At 38.3% G+C, this 26,484-nt stretch overlaps 2 protein-coding genes across 8 annotated transcripts; one reads left to right on the top strand and one right to left on the bottom strand.

The window, feature by feature from the left end:
* Positions 1-637: 637 nt before the first annotated feature.
* Positions 638-15,760, bottom strand: LOC141435996 (uncharacterized). Of its 2 annotated transcripts, XM_074098820.1 has the most exons (11): positions 15,742-15,760; positions 15,331-15,438; positions 12,723-12,886; positions 9,604-9,797; positions 8,827-9,045; positions 7,900-8,071; positions 7,626-7,800; positions 6,150-6,810; positions 5,884-5,999; positions 2,732-2,894; positions 638-875 (listed from the first exon to the last, which is right to left on the bottom strand). In XM_074098820.1, exons 2-11 carry the CDS (start codon positions 15,403-15,405, stop codon positions 814-816), a joined length of 2,001 nt encoding a protein of 666 aa, XP_073954921.1. In that variant the 5' UTR covers positions 15,406-15,438; positions 15,742-15,760; the 3' UTR covers positions 638-813. The 2 variants fall into 2 exon arrangements, with proteins under 2 accessions (XP_073954921.1, XP_073954920.1); XM_074098819.1 differs by lacking the exon at positions 15,742-15,760 and having other exon boundaries at positions 15,331-15,619.
* Coq3 (ubiquinone biosynthesis protein COQ3, mitochondrial) lies at positions 11,794-26,117 on the top strand. Of its 6 annotated transcripts, XM_074098821.1 has the most exons (8): positions 17,177-17,258; positions 17,344-17,466; positions 19,366-19,515; positions 19,905-20,078; positions 21,477-21,591; positions 22,261-22,395; positions 23,269-23,545; positions 24,836-26,117. In XM_074098821.1, the coding sequence occupies exons 3-8, from the start codon at positions 19,457-19,459 to the stop codon at positions 24,955-24,957; spliced, it is 882 nt and encodes a 293-aa protein (XP_073954922.1). In that variant the 5' UTR covers positions 17,177-17,258; positions 17,344-17,466; positions 19,366-19,456; the 3' UTR covers positions 24,958-26,117. The 6 variants fall into 6 exon arrangements, with proteins under 6 accessions (XP_073954926.1, XP_073954922.1, XP_073954923.1 ...); XM_074098825.1 differs by lacking the exons at positions 17,177-17,258; positions 17,344-17,466 and adding an exon at positions 11,794-12,003; XM_074098822.1 differs by lacking the exons at positions 17,177-17,258; positions 17,344-17,466 and adding an exon at positions 17,567-17,809.
* Positions 26,118-26,484: the final 367 nt, after the last annotated feature.

The raw sequence follows: 26,484 nt of genomic DNA, 5'->3' as shown, positions 1-26,484 counted from the left end.
ATCAGATATTTCGGAGCGGCCAACGTGATCAAAAATATCGATAAATGAACACTAATACCTTGATAATAGTGCATGTGCCCAGTGGCGTAGCTATTACGAGGTCAACGGTTTGAAGACCCCGAAGCAGGTGTGGAAGCGTACTTACAAATCAGCCATTTTGTCAACATCAACTTCAGACTGGAATTACTGTTTTAATGATTGGTTTGCACGAATGGAAAAGTGCATTAACTTGAACGGAGAATATTTCGAAAAACAATAAAATACAATTTAGCTATACCGTGCATGTGGTTTTTCTTATTCCCGATCATTTCAGTGTGCCCCTCGTAGGTGGACAAGGGCCCCGGTGCATAGAGAAAGAATTGGGCCCACCCCCTCCTTCCACGTACATAGCTTTAACTTATATTGCCCTTCAAAATTATAGATAGGAATAAGAACAGGATACAGTGAGTTGAACTTATATTATACTTAATTTTTTTTTATTAGGATATATTATATTATACTTGATGATGATGATGATGATGATATTATACTTAATTATTTTTTATTAGGATGTTTTGACATAATTTTAGAATACCTAAGAAATTCCGTCACAAAAAAACTCATTAAATGTTTCTATTAATATTTATAATAGGTAATTAAAAAAGGCATTATAAAAAAAATACTTTAAAATATAAATTGGATTAAAATGAATGAGGTACCTGCAATTACTGTATTCACATGTAGGTACCTATGTTAGATACAATAATGAACAGTAGGTAAGTAAACCAACAATCGAATATAAATTAAAAGATTATTTTTTTGTTTAAACCTTGTTTAGTTATTCCAATTGATCCTGCCAGCACTGTGGCACGTCTTCATTATAGGAGTCGAAGGCACTGGAAAATAACAACAAAACAAAGGTTAGGATCTGGTACCTTCTGCACGATCCAAGAAATAGGGAAAATCCAACAAAAAGGGAAAATACAGTCGCTGCCAGATATTTCGGAGCGGCCATGGTGGTCAAAACTATCGGAACATGCACTCTATTATTAAGGTATTAGAATACATGTTCCGATATTTTTTATGGGTAAGTAATACGAGATAAATAAGAACTTATTATATAATATTCATAATATATACGCTCACTTTATATAAACTCGTTTAGTATAACGTTCACTGGATGTAATGAACGAAAAGTATAATTTTAAAATATTATATAATTTTGTAAGGTACAACTTGTTTATATATAAAAAAATATTATCAATTGATATAACGATCAAAGCGTGATGATGATGATTGATTATCCGACCGATTTCGGCCATGGCGACCACTTCGACTCCTAGTTATTTGTTTGGTGCTCACGCGCTCTAAGAGGCTTACATAGCCTATCTTTGCTGTGAAACTAATTAAGTATATGATTACTTGCTTAAGTCGCAGACATGTCCTACATACTTACTAAGTTTACGCAGTAACAATACGCACGGTAAACTTGTAGGTACTTATCACGTCGTCAAAACCTACAGCGATGCTTGCGATCCGAATACGGAAGTAGAATTTGGAACTAAAATGTTGACACAACCGCACGCAAAGCGCGGGTACGACACTCCGGTAGCATATTATACTAATTATTTAGTACCCCGTCTATCCCCAGGGCATATCTAGTGTTATGGATAGGGTCTGCTATCGTTGCATTGCCATTAAATTTATCACAACGGAAACGTTCAATAACTAACAACAGCATTACATAAATACGAATTTCGGATACGATGTTAATGCACTATACTACGGCGTACGTTTTGTTTGGGAACCTTTATACGTTCAGTATAACTTTAAGAATAAACTCTTGCTATCTATAGCAAGAAGAAAAGTCGTATAGGTAGTGCCACCAGAGTTTGAGGTCACGCTCACGCACACAAGAGCATCTCATGTAATGGCAGCGGGATTTTGATATGATCACTCATTCAGTTCATTCATTCTCCTTTTACCAACCTGACTTTCCCCGACGCAAAAAGAGGGATGTTATAAGTTTGACCGCTATAGGTATGTGTCTGTCTGTGGCACCGTAGCTCTTAAACGGTTGGACCGATTTGAATGTGGTTTTTTATTTGAAATCAGGTTTTCTAGCGATGCATGGTTCTTAGACATGTTTCATCAAAATCGGTACAGCCGTTTTTGAGATATTGAACGTTGAAGTGACAAAGTCGAGGGTTTTCCAAGTTTTGTTGGTTAGGTTATTTATGCAATCAGTACGTCTTGTAGCTGTGTCAGATCATCCAATTCAACTCTCATGGCACTACCTACTATACTTATTAGATCAATGGCTTTCAATAGATGCAAGTATTACATAGCATTATGCATTCCGTTACAGATGATTTAAAAAAAATGAAATATCATACATAACAATATATAGTCAGTAGTCACCAAGATCTCTATACTCGCCAAGCCGCCAATAGAGACCGGTGGAGAAGGATAGCAAAGGCAGCGACCTTAGATGAATGATTGGTCTCGCGCGCTCATTCATCTAAGGCAGCGACCACAGTGATGTGCGACACCTCATGGCCACGGCCACTCTGTCCGATTTAGAAGACATTATACCAGTACTCTGAAATATAATGTTGATCTTCCGCCTGATACTGGTCCTCTCGGGGCATGGATACTTCTGGAGGTACTTGTATAAGATTACCAGCAAAGAGCCAACACCAGTGTGCCATGGGTGTCTCCAGTGTGACATGGCTAGCTTAGAACTACTCACCGGCTTTTAGCATCGGGTTTTCAGCTTGCAGAACATTGATGGGGCGTGGAGGGACGCACAGCTCCAGCCTAAAGCTAACCAGCTCTTCAGCAGTCGGCATATCGCAACGAGAAGGCGCTGTCTTTAGTCCACCAGCGACCAATCGTCCAAACTTCAACGCTGCCTATAGCATAACAGAAAGTCTCTTTGAACAGTGGACTTTGTATGAAAATCAGGTGTTGAATACAAACGTAAAAATAAAACGCGTATTAAGTATAATAAATATGTCACATCAAAATAGTGAACGAAAATTTATAATTTATCTGGCAAGGTCAATCAGTAATTTCGCATCTTAATTAGGGTTCTGGGGCCAATATGGCAAAAACGGAACCCTTATAGTTTCGCCATGTCTGTCTGTCTGTCTGTCTGTTTGTCTGTCTGTGCGTCCGCGGCTTTGCTCAGGGACTATCAATTCTAGAAAGCTATAATTTTGCACGGATATATATGTAAACTATGCCGACAAAATGGTATAATTAAAAATAAAATAAAAAATTTTAGGGTACCTCCCATAGACGTAAAGTGGGGGTGTTTTTTTTCCCCCATAGTGTGGGGTATCGTTGGATAGGTCAAATCATTAGGGGTTTGCTAAGACGGTATTTCGATTCAGTGATTTGTTTGCGAAATATTCAACTTTAAATTGCAAATTTTCATTAAAATCGAGCCTCCCCCCCCCTCTAAGATTTAAACTGGTGGGTGGAAAAATTTGAAAAAATTCAAGATGGTAGTACTTATATCAAACTTTCAAGGAAAACTATAACGGCTAAGTTTGCTTGAGAATTATTAGTAGTATGAGTAAATAGCAGCCTAAGGTATAAAATATACCTAAACTTGGAAGATTCCGTATGAAATACGAAATCCTTAGAAAAATATTACTTAATTTTTTTCTAACGGCTACGGAACCCTATTTTGGGCGTGTCCGACACGCTCTTGGCCGGTTTTTTTTATACTAACAGTTCAGAAGTGATTAAAACAAGCGCACAACTTTTGACAATTATTTCGTCCGCCCATTAGGGTAGACACGGGTACTGAATGTGCCAAAGGAAACTTTCCAAAATTGCGGAAATTTTCATTTACCAAAATTTCGGAAACTTCTCACATTTTTGTATGCGGATTGAAACTTTCCGCTCCTTAAATTTAAATTTCCTATATTTCTTGCGAAAATTACAGAAATTTCCGAGAACTTTTCCAACTTTTTTGAAACTTTCCGCAACTTGCACATCTGTAGTCACAGGGTACATACACTAAGTACCTATTTATTATAAGTGTCAGATGGTAACAAAGTCTTGTTTTCTTGGTGGTATACAATGTTATGAGCGCCTAATTCAAAGTCTAAAGAACTTTTTTTTCTTACACTGTGACTATAGTGTGTAAACTTTACACTGTAAAGTGTATTTGGCCCATAAGGCGACTCAACTCCAAAGAAAATGCCACGTGCACCACAAAATAACATTTAGAAGTTTATTATAGAATTAATTAATTATATTATTATTTATACTAACATACAGCCCGGAGCACGCAAGTTTAGCGGTAGCCACTAATTTCTGCCCATTACAGTCGCGTACCTACGCCAATCAGCGCTCACCCGCCCGCCCCGCGCATCTCTCAATTCCCCGCGATACCTGGTTTTGTACTGCGCATTGACGGTCTTCGGACTACGTGCTGCAGGCTGTAGCAATTAACGAACCACCTCGCTCCGCTCACATACCATAACATTGTCAACTCAAACTGCTTTCACGAGCCAAATTGGGATATTTAAAATTAAACGCAGCATTCGTTTAAACTGGGGCCGTAATGAAGCACAATAAAGGATAAAGTTTTAGTGACACGCAAAGTTAGAATATTGTTGGACGTGTGAATTTGTGGAAGCTGCAGCCTGCATTATAATAATAGCGGAACATTAAATCTATAAAACTACAACTTGCATGCGTGTTTGTTGCTAGTATTTAGAAATGTGTAGATGGCTCTTTAACGTTTCAACCGCTAGATATATCGCCCTGTGTTATGAAATTCCATGAACGAAACCAATCGCAATTGCAATTCTAGGACCATGCACCAGCTGAACTATTATTAAGTGGTTGATTTCCAAGGGTTGCTACACACATAGGCGGGCCGGCATTGTCAGTTCGGCAGTATTTGCTGAACAACAAAGCCGACCTGAAGCAATTACTGCACCTGTTCGGCTTATTCGGCCCAGTATATGCGTGCGACGAAGACGTTAACGACTTTTTCTTCCAACTATGCTTTAATTTCATCATAACCGCACTAAATACCCAGCACAAAGCGCGATTTTTCTGCCCTAGAACAGAAAAAATGTATGAATTTTATTTATTGCATTGTTTTAGTTTTTTTTTTTTAATTGCACGACCAAAGATGTATATTATATTGCTGTCGTGCTTTTTAAAGGCCTCGCTAATGCTCGGGCTCCTCGGCACTCGGTGCAGTAATAAATAACTTTCTGCTTGGTGCAACAATCTACTATTCCTCGAACATCCATCTACATATATTCGATTTAACCGCTTGGCTGTGCCGATTTATGCTGGCCCGCTAATGTGTAACTATAGCAACCCTAACATAAAGTACCTAAACGGCGGTTGAAACGCTTCAGAGCCTCATCCGGGTCATTTTTCGTGATTCCATTTGATTTTCGTGGGCGCAGTTTTGTTGACATGGTAGAAAATTATTTTACAGTTTCCAGGTTATCTACTTAATAGAAGTACAGGATGTCTAAAAACTAATCGAAAATGTCATCAAATTCTACAGCCCATTCATAAAAAATTGTGACCATGAAAATAAGGCGGTTGAAACGCTCAATAATGACCCACCCATTTGTCTACCGATTTATCTACCTATGTATAAAGTAGCTTTTTGATACCAGATCTAATAGGGTACGTGACGCCATTTAAAAAAAAATCCTAGACGCAATTCTAATTAACATTTTATTTTAGCCCTGAAAACCTAGATTTAACTGCAAAAGTTAATTGAGTTCGCAAATACGTACTGTACGTATACGTAACTATTACCAGCGTAAAATACGAGTATCTACGGGAAAATCGAGTTTTACGCGCGATCATGGAGCAGCAATGTAGTTTATTTTATTCCAAAATGATTCTTACAAATCTTGTCAGAACCGGGAGTACCGGTCGCGCGTACACGGGAGGACACGCCAGCAGCGCGGACAGGGGTACACACATCTTTAGTACCGCAAACGGTATAGCAGTGTGCAGCAAAGCTAAACAAACAAGAAGAAAAACATTATTAATAACGTCCAAATTACTCTTTAACCAAATCATACAAATTTTCCAGAATACGAAATCAGGAGCACGTCTTATCGGCAAAATATTAGTTACAGTTGCTACAAACTTAAATATAATTTACTTACACGGATAAATCCTCGAGGAGTATTTCGATGACGTCGAAAATACAGGTTTGACATCGGGATAAAAATCTTCCGTTTTCTCCCATACCTTCAAAATTGCTCCATCTTTAAGACCCTCAGCGTAGAATATTACTGTATCGCCGATGTCTAATGAAAAACCTGTAAGCAGCTCATCAGGAAGCATAGATAAAGCTATTTCATCATTCAACTCCGTAACTTGTCGCAACATAGCCATAATTACGTCAGTTTTTTTGACGAGACAGAACATTCTTGAATAACTTCTTTGAAGCCGGTGCGGTCTGCACCCGACAAACCCCATACACACTTGCAATGTCATTTGAGCTTCCAAAATTATATAAGACTGAACCACCATCTCAGGCTTCACTGGAGATCTTATTCCATTGATATCGTTAGAACACACTGCTTCACGTCCTATATTTTCAACTGACAGACTTGGTGGGTACAGATCAAACTCTCCTCTAATAAGAACGTTAAAACCTTTTGCTAGAGATCGTACATCGATCTTGGTAGTAGCTATAATAATATCTGTCTCGTCATTGGGCGGCTTTTTAGGGGCAACGATACCAAAATCACGATCTTCTTTATCATATCCGAAGAATTTAGGACAGTCGTCTGATTTTTGAACGTACCTTATTCCACGTAGCTGCAAACCAGTGTAGGGAAATTTGTTAATAAAAAGATTATCTGTTCAACAACTATAATTAGTACAGAGCACTCGCGTTTTGTTTCTTTGCATTTACTTACCCTTACAAAGGTATTAAATGTATTTATCTTATATATTATTATCTTTAATTCCTATTTTCCTTGGTCAAGCCATAACTTGCCACCATCTTGCTTGCTAATTCTGCCGTGAAGCAGCAGTGCTTGCACTGTTGTATTTCGGCGTGGAGAGTAAGACAGCCGGTGAAATTACTGGCACTTGAGGTACCCCATCTTAGGCCTCAAGGTTGGCAACGAAAGAAAGAAAGAAAGAAAGAAAGAAAGATGTTTATGGGCGGTGGTGATCTCTTACCATCAGTAGACCCACTTGCTCGTTTGCCATCCAGCCGAATAAAAAAAAATTTGAGAACGAATTTCGGGAAACGGGATTTTTTTGTGAAATCCCGGAATTTTTATTCAATTGTTAGGCCTGATAGCTAGCGAAGCCTCGAGTAAATAATGGGAGCTCATTAAAAGTAATAGTGGGTCCCCATCCCGTAAAAAATATACTATCTAACATAAATAGGCTGTACAGTCGAATACAAAAATATATATAGGTACAGCCATAGCGTCAAAATATATATACATCGCCGTTATGTTTAGTGGCGTAAAGGGGTATATAGATATTTTTGACATCTTGATAACGTATGTATACTTATGCCCTTGACTGTACCTACAACTAAACACAAATTTCTTTCTTAACAAAAGTACTTCGACTTCTTTTTCTTGACAGTCTCAGGTGTTTAAAATCTGACGAACCTCAATTTGAAAGCAGGTGTCCAAAAAATCAGAGATTATCTGGAAAGCAACATCGCAAGGCAACGGTACGGCGTGGTGATCATTAAAATTTAGCTCCTTGTTTGCTTTGAAAAATTGCGGTTCTGAACAATGCTCTTCGCCACCCAAAGACCATTTGGTATACAGTTGTGATATTCTAAAATCATTTAAAAAGTTTGATGTCGCATTATCGTCGATGTCGGTTTATATCTGAACCACGGCACTTTTTTCACATTTCCTATCAATAAACACTTACTTCAACTTCTTAAATGTGTCGACAGGTACACCAAAAAGTGCTTCAATGTTCACAAAAACTATTGGCAGATCATCTGAAGCCGGCAAGTTGTTGCTGGATACTAAAACAATTATCTCTCCAAGATCTGGTGGGCGATCGCCAATTGTTTCAAATGGTACTAGCCGTCCGGTACCTGGAAAAAAGGAAATACTTACAAATACTTAAGTACCTAGTTGTAAATAGAACAAGGCCAATATGTACTAGGTTTTCTTCCTTCCCCATGCGCCGAGTTTCATCAATTCACTTAATCAATTTTATCAATCTCTTCTTTGATGTTTCTACGACTTCAGTTGATTTGACGTTTTTTATCATGTTAAGAAAGTAAAAGATTCTCAACATCTATTTAAAACTTTTTAGGTCGCGAACTTCTCAAAAGTTAAAATGCGGCATCACAGAGATGCTCGATAGGGATTGCCAATTTTATTCAGCCAAAGGTACGTTTTCAATTCAGTTTCAGTTATTATCAGGTTGGTACGAACGACGTCGAAAATCGACAGAAACTTTTGAACTTTAAATGTGAAAGTATAAAAAAGAAGAAACGTTTCTGTCGAGTTTAAAATTTTGTCACACAGGTAACTCCATGTGATTTTCAATTCACTAATTTACTTAAAGAAACGAAATGTTATGTGAAGACGTTTGATAATTTTAACTGATTCAGACAAGATTCAGACGTTACTTTGCGGAGGCCTGTATCAATCGCCCATACAAATAATGCTTTGTGGTAAGTAGCGGAGTAACAAAGTAAAATAGGTTTATTCAAACATTTAGATATTTTACGGTAGTACTATTAGTTATTCTGTGGTTTTACGCAGTCACGTGAATTGTATTGTATGTGCTTGTTGTAATTATTTGCTAATTAAGTCTCACGTCTCATGATATGAAACGTACTAGCTAAAATTGTGTCCCCCGACAACTTCATTTCGAATTTGACCTTGGGTGCCTCAACTTTCTTCTTCACTTCTTTATCTTTAGGTGCTTTAGCTGTGGCTTTGGTTGCACCCGATTTCACATCTACTTCTGCTTCTTCTTCCACAGACGCTTCTGATACTGAGCGGCCGAGGATGCATTCTTTTACGTGGTAAAGTATAGCGTCTTGATGCCTTACATCTAAAAGAAAAATATAAAGAGTCAAATGATTAAAAAAAAAACTTGTCTTACGATGCATGCATGTTTGAATTAGTAATTGGAATTTCATACATTAGTAAGACACACATTCATTCACTCAGCGTAGGTTCCATCAACGAGATGAAAGGATAACCTGGTTTAAGCTGCGGGTTCACGGTGGATGCAGGCCGCATCCAACCGAAGCAATCTGGAAGTCTATGGGGGAGCTCCAACAGTGGATGACTGCGGCTGATATGATGAGGAACATTAATAGGATTATGTTCCTATTGGTCAGTCTGCGTAGGTACACTGGTGTGCAACAAGAACCCTGTTGACACTCTTAACTACGAATACACCAATTTTACTCCGGTTCTCCGGGTTCCGGTTCAATTCTAGCTATATTTAACTTAACTCATAGGTAAATAATCTGCTAAGTTCGACTGCGGTGTAATACCCAACGTATAAAGTCTAGGGGTGGTAGGATATGTCATGTATAATGTGTGGCTGTATAGCCCATAATTCTTTCAACGAGCGCGAATTTTAATATAGTTACATACAAACCTTTTACGGGATGCGGGACATCAAACACAGTATCCAAATAAGAAGCGGGTATGTAACTTTCCACTGCCTTCCATATTAAATCGTACACGTATTCTAGCAGACTCTGTTCTGAGTCCTGTATGGGGGCAAAGTACCGTCGCTCCCCGAACGCCAGAGGCGGTAAGTACACTTCAGTATTTTTGTCGTTTTTCGCGCTGAAACCAAAGTTTTTAATTTTTATTGTCAAAGGGTTTCGAGGTGGTAAGACCAAGGAATACAATACACAATGCTTTTAGCTTGCAAACGTTTGTGCTAGTAACTGGCGCAAGTACGTCAAATATGGCACAGGCATGCGAGCTACACTTGCACGAAAATGTGCAAGCCACAGGCATTTGTATCCCCACGTAATTTGGCATGAGCGTTTCAATTCGATCATTAAATCGCCGTCGGTGAAGCGAAAAACTAGGGAGGCTGGACCTAGCAGGCACCACGCCACGACTATTATCGAGTATTATCAAACGATTTGCGTGTAATTGTGTGAAAATGCAGTCATATTTGGAATAAGTACCTACCTACGTCTTGAAATTTTGAAAACTGCTCCAATGATCTCGAAAAAGCTAATTATATAAAAAATGCGTTTTAGGTAAGTAGGTAGGTACCTACCTTAACTAATTATAATGTGTGGCTGATGTACAGTTCAAGTGCAAAGATATCGACACGGCCAAAGTTACAAAAATACTTATAGACGGAGAGCGGACTGCAAAATTTCGTACCTACTTGATACCGCGGTGAAATAGTTTTATAGTTTTATTTGGAGAACAAACAGAAATAGATGTACAATAATAGTTCTTATGTTCTACCTTCTTATAAATCACATTCATCTACCTCCTCGACAGCTCTCACTGAGAATTATAATGCACAAAAAAATAAAAAATAAAATTAAAATGCACAATGGTTTCCCATAAAACTGATGCTAAGTCCGAATTTGATAGTCTGCCGCGGTGGAACTTGCCGAAAGTACCAAAAAAATAGTCACTTCCGGTGCAAAAAAGGGGCGTTATTTAACCCATCTGATACTGAAATAATAGTCATGGCATCAGTCAGGAATTTACTGGTAGATACAGGAAAGCGAAATATGTCAGTATTTTTTTGCCGGTGAAGTGCTTGGCAGACGCTCTCAGGACCAAGACCCATCTGATACCAGCATGAAACCAATTCCAGTCGGTAGGTATGAACCCTCATTTCCGGAATATAAAGTCTGCCAAGGTGTTTCTGCCGAAACACCTTGACATACGAGATTATGTGAGCAGTCGTAATGTTATGACCAATTTGTTAGTTGGGGCCCCTTTTTTCAAAGTGTTTTTGTCAAAGTGACTATTTTTTTGGTACTTTCGGCAAGTTCCGCCGCGGCAGACTATCAAATACGGACTTATCATCAGTTTTATGGAAAACAATTGTGCATTTTATCGCGGTAGGTATCAAGTAGGTACGAAATTTTGCAGTCCGCTCTCCGTCTATTATGTGTACACGTTCTTAATGTTATGTGCATGAAGTCGTGAAAGTATACATATTTTTGTAACTTTGGCCGTGTTGATAGCACTTGACTGTACCTAGCGAACTCTCTATGTGAGCCAGAATATTTTTTTTAGAAATCGTTATATCTATCTCTGTGAAAATAACATTCGAAGCTACCTACATCTTTATTCAATCACTGCTGGAAAGCCAGCTTTAATCGATCCGTGGCTGCACTGCTACTGGCGTCTATGTCGATATAGTTGCCACAATCTCTAATGTGACTTAGACGACAATGGTTCGATGCATAACGGTCCGCTTATAGCTAACAACTTCAAGGACCTATTTAGTTCCCAATCAACGTGTAGAAAATTGTATTAAAGTTTTTTATCCATAGAACTAATTATAAGAATAGAAATTTCATGCGACTTAAAAGAGCGATTTGCGTGATTAAAAAACCGGCAATGTGCGAGTCGAACCAACGCACTGATGTTTCAGTATACTGATACGGAATTTTATACGGGTTACGGTTACAGATTTTTTATGCTAATACAGATTTTACGCCTCCACCATAATGGTATACGCTGAAAATAAGAATAATGGCAGTTGGCAGTCACAGCTACGACAACGTGCAGCTTAACAAGTAGGTAACTAAGAGCTTTCTCTTATTTACCTACTTGCTTACCTACCTACTTACTTACCTTTACGTATTTATACTACCCATCATCATCATCATATCAGCCGTAGGACGTCCACTGTTAGACATAGGCCTCCCCTATAGATCTCCACTTGCTTCGGTTGGAAGCTGCCTGCTTCACCATGAACCCACGGCATTAACCAGTTTATCCGTCCATATTGTTGGTGAACGTCCTATATGATGCGATTGCCGATCCACGGTCTCCATTCGAGGTGGGTCATCATTTTTTTTTATTCGGCATTTTTATAAGTGGGTCTCCTGATGGTAAGAGGTCACCACCGCCCATAGACACCTGCAACACCAGGGGGATTGCAGGTGCGTTGGCAACCTAGAGGCCTAAGATGTGATACCTCAAGTGCCAGTAATTTTACCGGCTGTCTTACTCTCCACGCCGAAACACAACAGTGTAAGCACTGCTGCTTCACGGCAGGATTAGCGAGCAAGATGGTGGTAGCAATCCTTGCACATGGTCCTACCACCTGCATTATTCGAGCATTTCAACCTCCTAATTTTTCTGGACACATTTTTTACGAAGCTGCTGTAGATTTTGATGCCGTTTTCGATTATTTGTTAGAGTTCCTGTATTTCTACCAGATATCTAAAGAACTCTATCCGAATATTCAGTTCCAACTTTTCGGCTCCAACGGTCGGTTCTCCGTGCTATATGGCCTGCTCATTGCCACTTCAAGTTCATGACAATAAGCTACATTACCGTAAACTGCTTCAACTTTGCCCTCTGGCCCCAACATTGCCTGAGTTGATTTAGAGTCGATAACTTAGCACTCTTATAGGTTTAAAACTTTTATCTACACGGGAATTATTATAACGGGGGGATAAAAGTTTTAAAACCTAAAGGGTGCTAAGTTATCGACTCTAAATCGAATCAGGCAATGTTGGGGCCAGAGGGCAAAGTTGAAGCAGTTTACGGTACTTCGCATTAAGGGCGCCCAGTCCTTGTATAGGGTTAACGGCCGCCACGTGGTTCCGTAGTTCAACCACCCGTACTGGGAACAGGTGGCTAATGTCAAACGTAAGCCATCGGCGATCGAGGAACTGCCATGTCCGCACCCATCCATGGTTAGCTCCACACCATACCTTAAACGAATTTTAAAACTTTTTAAAGTCAAAAAGTTTTGGTTGAAATAATCATTTTTATACACAGGAGTGTTATAAGCTTGACAACATTATATATCTGTCTGTCTGTGGCCGCCTAGCTCTCAAACGGATGAACCCATTTCGATGTGTTTTTTTGCTATTTTTTACGTGAGTGAATTTTCTTGCGGTTAGCTAAAATCATTAAATTCATTAAAATCGGTTTAATCGTTTTTAAGATATTGAATCACAATGTCTGGGGCTTTTCGAAACTATGTTGATTAGGTTATTGTTGACTGTAGGTACAGTCGAACCATTTGATTCCTGACCCACCGTAGAACGTTCTCACAGTAAGTGTTATAATAAATTCCCTTGTCAAGCAATGCGATATCACTATGATTTTTTCTACGAAAAGGTTCCACTGTGGGTCACGATTCAGTTGGTTTGAGTGTACTTACATTTTCATCATGTTATACCTACCAAATTTCAAGTAAATCGACCACTGGAAGTGGGTTAAATTCGACTTCCGAGACCCATACTAACAAGCAAGTTAAATAAAAGTTTGCCAAGTCTAAGCAATTAAATTTGCCGCCTCATTAAAAATAAAGACGTTGGAAAACGATGGAACTGTTGGCTTGCCAACTCTTATGGCAACTAAGCGTAAGGGTGCCGCTTTAGTGCCTGCCACATCACCACAGCTCCACAGCGCGTCGTAGCGTGAAACGGCGCGGCGCCAGAGTACGGTACAGTCACCAACCCCAATATCTGACACAACAAAGCGTAAATATCAGATATTTCTAGCGCCGGTAGGACGTGTCAGATATTTTTGTTACAGATGAACAAGTGCTCAGCAGGGCTACCACGAAACTCGAAACTCGAAGTTCGTGTCGTGCGGTCCCTCTGACACTTATACTGTTTAATACGAGAGCGAGAGGGACCGCACGAGACGAACTTCGAGTTTCGAGTTTCGTAGTAGCCCTGCTGTATTCTGAGAATTTGGTAGATATTCTACGATAATTACCCTCTTGAAATAACAAAAAGAGCTGATACTTAATGATGCAAGCATAACAAAAATAAAAAGATTAACAGGTAGGTACCTACCTATTTCGATCAATAATAACAACACAAAGGCAAAGGCTATTCTTGATCGGGTATGTATTATAAGACCGACAAATCATAATACCTACAGTTGAAATGTCGACGCATAACACATCGAAATTCAGAATACCGAATGTACAAAATACCGACAACCGATACACCGAAGGTCGAAATATCTATTTTTAAATGACCGAAAGTACAAAATCCCGAAAATGGGGTATGTATTATAATACCGAAAAACCATATTACCTACAGTCGAAATATCGACACTTAACAAATCGAAATTCAGAATACCGAAAGTACAAAATACCGAAAGTAAAAAAAAAATTGATATGTGCGAGAGAGCGAAGCGAGCGAGCAAGACGGTTCGGGGCAAAAGCGACTTGGATAGGTTAGGTTCAGAAGGCTAAGGCGGGAGCGAAGCGGAGCGTAGCTCCCGCCTTAGCCTTCGATGTTAGGTTTTTTTTTTATAGAAGCCCGGATAATATTGCTTCACAAACGATCTTTGCTGTTGAATCTTATCCAACCTACTTTCTTAGTGGCAGTTAAGTATCTTGCCTGCTATAAAAAAAAACCTAACATCGAAGGCTAAGGCGGGAACTACGCTCCGCTCCGCTCCGCTTCGTTCCCGCCTTAGCCTTCTGAACCTAACCTATCCGAGTCGCTTCTGCTCCAAATCGTCTTGCTCGCTCGCTTCGCTCGCTCGCACAAATCTTTTCCTACTATATTTGTTTCGTCTTTGGTATAGCGGCAGCTTCGGTATTTTGATTTTCGATATATTGATTGTCGATTATTTTACTTGTAGTGATTATGACTGTTCGGCATTATGAGTTTTCGACCTTTCGAGTGTAGGTATTTTGATCTTCGGGATTGTAGTCTTCGGGTTTTAGGCTGCCGGTCAAATGTACTTTCGGGATTTCAAACTTTCGGTCATATATCCATTCGACGTTTTAATATTCGGCCTTCCGTCCATAGGTCTTGTGAAATTCGGTCTTTCGTTTATCGGTATTATAATACATACCCTCTTGATCTTAACGGATTCACTTGAGTTTTACCTTAATTCAATAAAAGCGGCTATCTTGAGTAGGTAGGTAGGTACCTACATAACCAATTATTTGCTACGCTGCAAGAATCTCGTAAGATCGTAGAAAACCGGTGGATTTAAAATACCTATCCCGCTTATCAGCGTCGCGCTGGATCTAGTCCTTGATTAAGATAGAGCGAAATTGTCTACACCGCTTCCGCGCCTCTCAAAAGGCGCCTAGAATCTTTTTATTTTGCACTGGAAACTGTAAAGTGGCGCCCCTAGCGACCGCTCCTATTACTCTACCTTACTGCTGCTTACTCACCTTTACGGCGTGAGGCCATATAAGAATATCAACGTCGAAATTTTGGCCAGGATAAAGTTGATACTGAATCTTCATGCCTTGCGTGCACGGTCCCAGATCAAGCCAACCCTCATTGCAATCATGAAAAACATCAATACCAAGTATTTCTACAGCAAATGTCAGAGTGAACGAACTTCGATTGAACTGCGACATGTTTTTCTAATGAGTTTCTCCAAATAAATTATCTTGTGGGCAGTCGGGTACTAATGTCGTTTATCTTATGAAAATAACACCACATTATTTTGCTGTGATAGATGATGGTGACAGACACAGACAAAGTAAAAAAAATATTTTTGTAATAATAGCTAACAATAACAATACACCTATAAAACTTTTTTCTTTGTTATTTATTTTTACATTAGACGTACTTACCTATTTTGTTCCTCACACCAACCAAAGCGTCCACAACATTAGAAGAAATAACCTTGAACCTAACCATAAAAAAATCATTTTGAATACAAGCTTTTTTGCTGACTGTACTTTTTGTTGACTGTACTTGCATTGTCACCCAAACTACATTTGCATACCAAATTTCAAGTCGATACCATTAACAGTTGAAGAGTTCCGTCCTGCGGAGACGATCCTGGCCGGAATACCAGGATGTCTTTACCAGATTATTATATTGTCACGCGATTTACATAAGTATTCCAAATTACAAGCCGCAGGGAATGAGGGGGCATCTTTTGTTTGTGATCATCAATAGGATAGGATATTCCTAATGTATTACCTACTTATTGTGTATCCCTACCAATGTTAAAAATACGGAACTGAGTAGGTACGTTTGCTTGTTATTTTGATACGCTCGATTCACGCTTAAAATGCTCAACTGAGTAATGAAAATTGGTATTGAGATAGCTTGAGAACCCTTAACTACGAAGTGCAAAATTCGAACTTCGTATCTTGCCGTCCCGCTGACGCTTTTATTATTTAAGTACTAGAGTGAAAAGGATGGCATGATACGAACTTTGATTTTCGAATTTCGTAGTTAGGCCCCCCCTGAGGAGACAACATTTTTATATTATTCTTCTTCTTCTTCTCTTTTAAAATATGGCTTTTCTGTCCTAATTAATAGGACAATTTCGCCAGTGTCAAAGTATACTCTCTTTAAGAGGGACGTTGTACGGTGGTTGTAGTTTTTGCAACTTGATAGTAAAATTCCAGAAACCACGTGGACACAACTTGCGCATTAAAAAATTTCAGACACGAGAGAAATATAGAATTTTGTGATCACTGTTCACTGTTAAGGTAAATCGCCGCATAAAACACTACAACTAGCCAAAGAAACAGAAATAGCAAAATTAGATATTGTCTACATCCGCCATGTTCGAATGCTACAAATCGAATATATTACAGGATACATAATTCTACAGAATAGATAATTTTTATTTACGAAATATCGCTAGATGGCGTTAGTATCGTGAGGTCCGTTTGACGTTTGCTTGCGATTGGCTCATTTAGTTATTTAACCAGTCACGAGCAAACGTCAAACGGACCTCACAATACTTACGCTATCTAGCGATATTTCTCCTCTGTGAAAACCCTTCCTCTGCGAATTCCACCGATTTATAAAAAAAAATTATTATAAACGATGCCTGAACTGTGGAAAATAGTTAACACAATTAATAGATGGCGCAGCTGAATGCGATTTACCTTCCCCAAACTTTAACTCAATTCTACTGTCACTGTCAATGTCAAGTCAATCATTCATTGAAATGGGCATGAAATGGGTGATACTATTTACCGGACGTAGAATACCGATATATTATGGAAATACCGACTTGATATTTTGTGACACGCCCATAGAAACTCTTGTCAGTTTGCCACCAGTTTGTATGGGCGTGTATACGAAATATTGGGGTGGTATTTCCATGTCGGTATTATCCGTGCCGGTAAATAGTAAATAGTGTCACCCATTGAAATGAAAGAAAATAAATCATTCTGGATCTGAAATACATGGAAATATTTCAATTTCAGGTTATTCAGCATTATCGAGTTCATTTAGTTAAATTTTCTCCTCTATGCAAATAATTTTAACTGTAAATAACAATCTATAATAAATAAATAATTTGTGCTACGGTGAAGACATTTAAAAGCGAGGTAATTATTGTTTATTTTATAAATCGTTGGCACCATGGACCGGCGCCTTGACGAAAGAATTGTTCCAATTCAGAGTAATTCAGACATTAGCCGCGTACGCTACGTACGGTACGCGTTAAATCATGTGGAATCACATTTTTTTTTATTTTATTTATATCCTGGCTGCACAGACCTTTAAGCCACTGGAATCCATTATAATACACTAGAAGTTGTGTTGCCTGCATTCCACAGGTCCAATTGCAGTTCCGCATTCTTGTATTTATAAGAGTAGAGTAAACAAAGCAATTAAAACCATTCAAGCGCATTTTGGGCCACGCACAATGTAGGGTTCCATACTGATATGGCAAGTATTTAATATTTAGTTTAGGTTGACTATTACTTGTTAAAGCCTACAAAGCCATAGGTACTTTATAGTTTTCCTTTTTAAATTTGTTACTATATCTGCTACCATTGTTGTGTTTTTCTAAGCCAATGGATTGCTTTAAAACTTTATACATATTTGTATAACTATAAATGTAATCAAATGAAAAACATTCTCCACTTCATGTGTAAGGGGAGGTACTCACCCTAAATTTGTCCATCTGTCCATGGCTTAGCTTAAACTGTTCTTGTGTAGATCTATCTAGATGGGCAGATATTATGGTCAAACTATGAAGTTTCCATATATGCCTATGGAATCCTAAAAACTAGTTGCAGAATGTACCTTTATAAGTGCATCATGCAAGATTTGTTTTTTTTTTATTTGTTACTGTCAGGACAAGGTTTGTATTACAGAAAATGTTATAAAAATATTGTAAAATGAAATAGTGGGTCTATTTGTGAGTGAAACTTTTTAAAATCAATTATTAATCCAATCAACAAAGCTCCCTAAAGCAGAACTAAAGCAAACAGTGAGAAATGTGATAGGTCCAGCCAATATGAAGAAAATATTTATTTAAGATTTAAAACATTTATTAGTTTTTTATTATTCAAAAAGTGATGACCTTTGGTAAAGTATTTACTTTACTTAGTGCTTATTTTGTTTTTTAGTAGCTGCTTTGGAGGTTTTCTTTATGAGCGAACTACAAGTGATTGTGTTCCTAAATTGGATGATTTACCTACAGAGTGACTTTTTAAATATTTAATAAGTTCATGGGATCAATCAAACATAATATAGATATGGTTTTAACTAGGGATAGTGAAGCTTTCTATTTTTACAAGCTTTTATTTAACTTACAATGTATGTAAATAACTATGTATGTATGTGCGGGTGAAATCTTGCAAGTTGAATATGATCCACTTCCAGTGGTTGGATTGACTTGAAATTTGGCATACTTATGTAAATCTGGTGACAATACAATAATCTGGTAGTGACATCCTGGTGGTCCAGGCAAAATCTTCTGCAGGGCGGAACTCCTCAACGGTTTATGGCATCAACTTGAAATTTGGTACATTAATGTAGTCAACAAAAAGTACAGTGCAAAAAGCTTGTATTAAAAATGAAATTTTTAACAAAAAACATTTTTATGTAAGCTATTACTAGAGTTTAGCTAGAGTATGGTTACAGAGATTATTGTAGAAAATTTGTAGAAAATAATTGTATGAAGGTATGCAGGCAACATTTTCTGTATCTTTCTGTACCTACCCTCTGTATCTTTCTGTACCCTCTGTGATCACATAACTTCCGTAAAGTTTTATCCTTTTCTAACCATGGAATGTTTATATTCTAATTTTAACCGACTTCAATTTATATATATTTGCATGTATTCTTATGTACATAATATGGCAAATAAATGATTATGATTATAGTAAATACTTTCTACAGATAAATCAGGTAAAAGGCTTGAGAAGTTTACTAAAATGAACATAAATCAATTTCATAATAACTAAAACAGTAAAAATCCCTGTCTTTGTTTTCAGATCCATCTTATTGAATTGTGACAACCAGTCAAACGGACATTACATGTTACATACATAATAATACATTGGAGAATAAAAACTGAATGTGAAAATGTCTACCATAATGTCACAGATTCCATTGAGAATGAGCAGAAGTGTTTTTCGTGGAATGTGAGTATTTTTAGATAGATGTAAAAACTTATTAAGTGATAAGTTTTAAGTACTAAGACTGCCTATTGTCTACTTGTGTATTTTTTGTCATGTTTGTTGATTCACTGTAGACTGGTAAATAATGTTTGTAAGTATTTGTATCAAATTGTATTGTACTTTATAAATAAAATAACTAAAAAAGTTAAGAAAGATCCATTTTGCATGTAATGTGTATGAGTATTATGTGAAAAAGCCTCTAAATATCTGAAATCTAAATTTCTGTCTTATTTACTACATTTATTTTGCTGGAAAAAGCCCACCCAGGAGGCCAGCAGAACTAAGTCCGTGTTATTTTCACAATAAACTGTTGTTATAAGGCAACACAGATATTTTTTTTTTTTTACTTGCAGCACTGCCATAACATCAAAGCCACGTGACCTTCCATATTCAACAGCTCTGCACAAAGATGAGAAAACACCTACAACAGTCGATATTGCTGATGTGAAGCACCATTCAAAGATAAAGGAGCAGTGGTGGGATGTAAATGGACCTATGAAAGCATTGCATGCTTTTAATTTGCTACGGTAAAATGTTTTTTCTTGAACTAAGTACAATTGGACCACGAGTTACATCGGCAATCTTCGTCCGCGCAGCGAGTGTTGAAAAACTGGCCAAGAGCGTGTCGGACACGCCCAAAATAGGGTTCCGTAGCCATTACGAAAAAAAAAATTAATATTTTTCTAAGGATTATATTTTATACCTTAGGCTGCTATTTAAGACTAATACTAATAACTAACTACTAGTAATTCTCAAGAAAACTAGCCATTATAGTTTTCCTTGAAAGTTTTGATATACTTAGTACCATCCTGAATTTTCAAATTATTCCACCCACCGGTTTACATTTTAGAGGGAGGGGGGGGGGGATGACGCTCGATTTTAATGAAAATTTGCACTTGAAAGTTGAATATTTCGCAAAAAAATCAATGAATCGAAAAATCGTCTTAGCAACCCCCTAATGGTTTTAAAAGACCTATCCAACGATACCCCACACTATAGGGTTGGATGAGAAAAAAAACACCCCCACTTTACGTCTATGGGAGGTACCCTAAAAAAATTTTTTTTTACTTATTTATTGTACTATTTTGTCGGCATAGTTTACATATATATCCGTGCAAAATTACAGCTTTCTAGCATTGATAGTCCCTGAGCAACGCCGTGGACGGACGGACAGACAGACAGACATGGCAAAACTGTAAGGGTTCCGTTTTTGCCATTTTGGCTCTGGAATCCTAAAAATGCCAAACTAAGCCGACTAGGTACACCAATGCAATAGCCTTTATTGTGCTAAGCACAACGTTAAATATGCAATGACACGTAAACGACTGACTGACACGTTGTCGTGTGACGCGGAGAAACGTAATGGCGGGCTAACGTTTGACCAATGGCTGTTCAATATTTTCTCGAGCTAATGTACGGTCAAGGACCTTAATTCATGAGCCACCATGGTACCTTTTCAAAGGAAAACTCATTACAATTTTCCTTGTTAATTAATGCGATGTCACTATGACGTAAATAAGAATAAGAATAAGAATATTTTTTCTTTATCTAATTTTTCTTTATCTAAAAATGTGAAATGGTTTCATCGTGGCTCATGAATTAAAGTCCTTGACTGTACAATAGAATGTACACAATAACTTTAAGGAAATTATGGACCTATGGCATAATATAAAATATAAATAAGTAAAAATTCTTTTGTTTCTCTGCTGTTGTATACCACGTCAGTTCGACTTTATTCCGGAAACGATTAGATTCAAATTGCTTTGACAATCTTTTGAAAAATATTTGTATGGTGGGCCTCAGGAGGCTCTAAAATCCTTTGCGATGCCCTTCCCCATTGTCCGCCGGTTTGCACCTTCACCTCCCGAATTTCAATGCAGTGGAGAGAAATCCACATTACCACCACGATACTTCTTCCATTTCAGGGTCCCGTTAGTCAGGGATGGATTAGTACAAGTACCGCCAGAACGTAAGTCCTGTACTCCTTTATTGGGTAAGAAGATCCTGGATGTAGGATGCGGAGGAGGGATCCTTTCTATGGTTAGTGTTTTTTTTTTACTTAACCTACCTTACCTACTTTTTTTTTACTTATAAGACCCAACAGTGTCTAGAAACAAGTAATTTGTTGTATAAAGCTTTTAGGGTTCTGCAAATTTTGGTAAATAGGTATAGGTATATTTCGTTGTATGTGTGTACGTGCTGCGTCTATCGATCTGCCCATGAAGAATATTTTCTGGTAAATACTAACGTTATGAGGTCTTGGAAGCTCGAAGAAAATCCGAAAATTCACTGATCCATCCATCCATCCATCCATCCCAGCCTATATTCGTCCCACTGCTGGGCACAGGCCTCCTCTCAGAACAAGAGGGCTTGGGCCATAGTTCCCACGCAGGCCCAGTGCGGATTGGGAACTTCACACGCACCATTGAATTGCTTCGCAGGTTAGTGCAGGTTTCCTCACGATGTTTTCCTTCACCGCAAAGCTCGTGGTAAATTTCGCACATGAATTTGGAAAAACTCAGGGGTGCGAGCCGGGTTTGAACCCACGACCCTCTGCGTGAGAGGCGATAGGTCAAACCACTAGGCCACCACGGCTAAGTTCACTGATATCCATTTCTAATTAGTATTTTATATTTCTGAGATTTTTAAAACGGAAAATATTTTTGATTAGATTTTTGAATTTTTATTTGTGCACTTGTTTTCTTGCAGCCCCTTGCTAAGCTCGGCGGAGATGTCACAGGAATAGACGCCAGTAAAGAACTTGTTGATATGGCAAAAGAACACAGTGAAACCAATCCGCCTGCAACTGGGAATAAGCCTACTTATATCTATACAAGCATCGAGGTAGGTAACAATGATGCCTTGCTACACTTAGGCTGTGTTTCCACCAGACATGTGTGAGAATTCGTTGCGAGGAATGTATTTGTCATGCACCAATAGAAACGCTTCATTTAGCTATCCTCGCTCAGCGTAGCTCTAGCGGAAACGGCTTTATTTAATTTTAGAAATGGCTAGAAATTTTACTAAGAGTCATCGGTAAATGAGAAATTGATTCCGAATGTCGCTGCAAGTGGCTGTAGCTCACAAAAAAGTCGCTGAATCATTTAATAATTATTACATTGTAAACACTGGATAACAAGTCACTGACGTAGACCCTAAAGACACCAAATCTAGTAACAAAGTCATTAACATGGCAACACTTCTCACTCCGACGAATCGCAGAGCGCCCCACTCTAAGCTTACTCAAACTCTGTCGCCACTCCAGGACTTTTCAACGATAGTCAGCTCTAGGGGAGAGTTGAGAGACGTGACCAGCCTAATACTGCCACTTATTGAATAATGTTACTTAATCACGCGTCAAGCTATGGCTAGGTTTAGCTATGCTTGGAGTTTCTTTGCGCGATAGAATCCGGAATACGGAAATTCGCCGAAGAACTAAAGTCACCGATATGGCTCTACAAATATGCAAATTGAAGTCGCAATGGGCAGGCCACATCGCTAGAAAAATAGATACCTAACCGTTGAAGGAAAAAAGTCTTCGAATGGCGACCACGAACCGGAAGGCCAAGCGTTGGCAGGCCTTCCACTAGGTGAACTGACTGACGGCATCGTGAGAGTGTTGTGGCGTTCTAAGGGGAAGGCCTTTGTTCAGCAGTGGACGTCTTCCGGCTGATGATGATGATGATGACTAAATGTTTTTCTTTAAATACTTTTCAGGAGCACGCAACGAACCATACCAACCACTACGATGGAGTAGTTGCTTCTGAGATTATAGAGCACATAGACAATGACAAAAAGGAGTTATTCGTGAAATCCTGCATCCACACTTTGAAACCCGGCGGTAGAATTTTCTTCACGACACCCACTAGGACAAAAATATCGCAATTCACATCGATTTTTATAGCGGAGTATGTGTTAAGAGCAATACCAGTTGGAACACATCAGTATGAGAAATTCACTACGCCGACTGAATTGACGTTTTTACTGGAGAGAAGTATGTATTGTGCAAGCATATTAATATACTACATACAACCAGAATGTTAATGTCGTTTGGGACTCGTCGGTTTTCTCGTTGTCTGAAGATTCATATCATATGATATGAAAAAGGCAACCGATCCTCTGTTTCGAGTTCCGACCGAAGTTCGTAAGGTAAACGTACAAGTGCTCGTCACTGTCCCAATAATTGCCATCTTTTATTTTATGTCATTAGCAAAGCAATAGAGGTGACAGCGGGGTGTCATCTATTGGGTATTCGCGTGTCGAGCACTCGGACGTTTACCTTACCCTAAGTACAGGCACCAGCATTAATATCTGACACGTCCGGCCCTAGAAATAGAGTCGTATCATATATTTATGCACGCTGGTTGTGTCAGATATTGTTGCTGGTGACTGTACCTATATAGGTCCGTTTATACCTACAGACATTGAGCGTGCCAGACACGTGCCGTGGCAGAAATAGTTATTGGTGTCACAAGGGAGCAAAATGGTGTATTTACGGCGAGGGTGTACATTGAAGGATTCTACAATAGAATCCTGAGCGTAGCAAGGGATTATAAAGTAGAATCCTGAGCGTAATGAGGGATTCAAGTGTTAACGCCCAAGATGAAAATAATTTTGCTCCCGAGTCGCTCATACAACTTTTCACACCGAGCATTAAGAAACTTGAAAAAAAAAATTCTTTATATTATTAAAGAACAACCAGCATAGAAAATGGCATGGCTTTCCATTATCAACTTCAAAAAATGGCATTTTCAATAAAACACTTGAACAGAAAAGTTGAACTTTGCTCCCTCTCGTCAGGGAGGAAAAGTTACTTTTCTGAAGGAGAGGTGTGAAAAAGTAATATTCTCCTATACAGTGTCTATTTATGTATTTATAACTTCACTGCTTGTTTGTTTACAACTAAATCCGAAACCACTTTCGTGTTCGAATTGATTTGAAGTTTAGTCGTTTTTTTTTATTGAGAGGGAGGAAAACGAGCAAGCGGGTCATCTGATGGGAAATGATCACCACCCATGAGTACCAACTACTCAAGTCAAGTCATTTAGTCAAATTGATGGCCTATACTCACAAAATATTTTTTAAACGCAGACGACGCGCAGTTAACAGGTTTGAAACGAGATAAGATAACCCTTGAAGAATGTCCTAGTCAAATGTCCTAGTGAATGTACTAGTCACATACATTATACTGTAAGCTAACAATTATTTCAACCAGTGATTTGTTTTCGAGCTTAATTTGCCACTCACAGAATAATTATCTAAATAAATTTTCACTTTCCTACAGATGGCTGCCACGTGGAGTCTGTATTCGGGATATTTTACCATCCTTTGCAAAACAAATGGGAATGGATAACCTCGACTGCCTTTTTCTTCGCGATACAAGCTGTAAAACTGGAAGAGGAATGAACTGGACCAAATAGCGACATTTTATTTTTAGGGTTCCGTATTCCGTATAAACGTACCCATAAAGGATCACTTCGTTATCCGTCTGTCTAGACTGGAGGCTAGACCGTTTTTTTTCTTAGGAACGCGTAGAGGTATCGAGTTGAAATCTTTATCATATCGAATACTCAGGTGAAAAATGTAACTTGCGTTTGATTATAGACCTTGTTTATTTATTTTTTTAAATTGCACCAGTGCTAAGCCGGGGAGGTTGCTAATTTATTTAAATGACAGTTCTTTGGCAAGAAGTTTACTTATAAAGCCTCAGCACGCCTCAAGGAAAAGTCTGAAAGTTACAGACCCGCAAAAACAACTTTGTTTTTCTCATAATACTATGAAATACAAACTTTTTTTTTGCTTACTTTTAAAGTACGGTACTCTCAGTACGCAAGTCCGACACGCTCTTGGCTGGTTTTACTGGTCACACGTTTAACCAGATATGTATTTAGTGAGTAAGTGATAAGAATAATGAGAATATTTTTTTATTTCAATGTACCTACCTAATGTATTTAATTTAAGTTTGTATTTATTTTTTAAATGGCTCATATTTTGAAAAAAAAATAGCGTATACTTGGGTTCCGCATATTTTTTCGGCTTCGTTCTAGTGCTTGTTTACCTAGAGTAAAAAAAAATAATAATTTATTTAGTCGATGAAATACAAAAGTAATAAACTTGTAATTTTATGTTTGAAAATGGGTTTTATTTAACGATGTCCGTTATAAGTAAAAAAAAAAATGTTTTATTAAAACGCACGTAAATATAGTTAGACTGTCACACACATTTTTGACGTAAAATGCTTGAATAATGGCAACATTTTACGGGAACTTTACAAATATGGACTTTATGACATCGAAGGTAGTAGCTACTTTTTCTTGCAGCGACTTGTTGTTTGCGCTCTGGCAAGATTGGTAAGAGTATTGACATATTGTAGTGTATAACTGTTGGTGGTTAGAAGTGAGTGATTGCCTTAGGTTTTTAGTAGAAAGGTTGCCTGGAAGAGATCGCTCTTAAGCGATAAGGCCGCCTATTGCTCACCTTGTAATTTTTCTTTTTCCGTGTATCTGTTTTCTGTATCGCTTACTATGTCTGGTGTACAATAAAGAGTCTTATAAAGAGTCTTTGTATTGTATTGTATTGTATTGTTGACCTTGAGCATTCTACTGTTACTGGTTATTATAATACTATTGGATTTTTTACTCAGCGCTCTGATTAACGGCTTTGGTTTCGGCCATTAACCTACACATTATGAAGGCAATAACATACCGCGTTTTTCTTTCCATAGAGCAGACAACTCTCTTGCGTATCACTTTTATATCGAAATAAACCCGCGTCGACGGTGCGTTTCAGAAATGCGGTATGTAAGACTCCGTTTCCACCAGAGATGTGGGAGGAATGTGTTTTTCATGAACCAATGGAAGCGCTTCATTTCCCTAGCCTTAGCCTCGCTCCGCTTAGCTGTTTCCACTAGAGATGTGCTGTGCGAGGATAGGT

Source organism: Choristoneura fumiferana, chromosome 16 (genome assembly GCF_025370935.1).
Source record: "Choristoneura fumiferana chromosome 16, NRCan_CFum_1, whole genome shotgun sequence".
Lineage (NCBI taxonomy): Eukaryota > Metazoa > Arthropoda > Insecta > Lepidoptera > Tortricidae > Choristoneura > Choristoneura fumiferana.
Note: the sequence above shows the minus strand (reverse complement) of the source record. Positions and strands in the feature narration are given on the sequence as shown.

Coding starts and splice junctions, on each gene's coding strand:
- LOC141435996 (XM_074098819.1), bottom strand. CDS start 15,522: ATGTCGCAGTTCAATCGAAGTTCGTTCACTCTGACATTTGCTGTAGAA. Junction 12,887..15,330: donor TATGGCCTCACGCCGTAAAG/GTGAGTAAGCAG, acceptor AATTCGTTTAAG/GTATGGTGTGGAGCTAACCA. Junction 2,895..5,883: donor TCCCGGTTCTGACAAGATTT/GTAAGAATCATT, acceptor GTTATGCTATAG/GCAGCGTTGAAGTTTGGACG.
- Coq3 (XM_074098825.1), top strand. CDS start 19,457: ATGTCTACCATAATGTCACAGATTCCATTGAGAATGAGCAGAAGTGTT. Junction 19,516..19,904: donor AGAAGTGTTTTTCGTGGAAT/GTGAGTATTTTT, acceptor TTTTACTTGCAG/CACTGCCATAACATCAAAGC. Junction 21,592..22,260: donor GAGGAGGGATCCTTTCTATG/GTTAGTGTTTTT, acceptor GTTTTCTTGCAG/CCCCTTGCTAAGCTCGGCGG.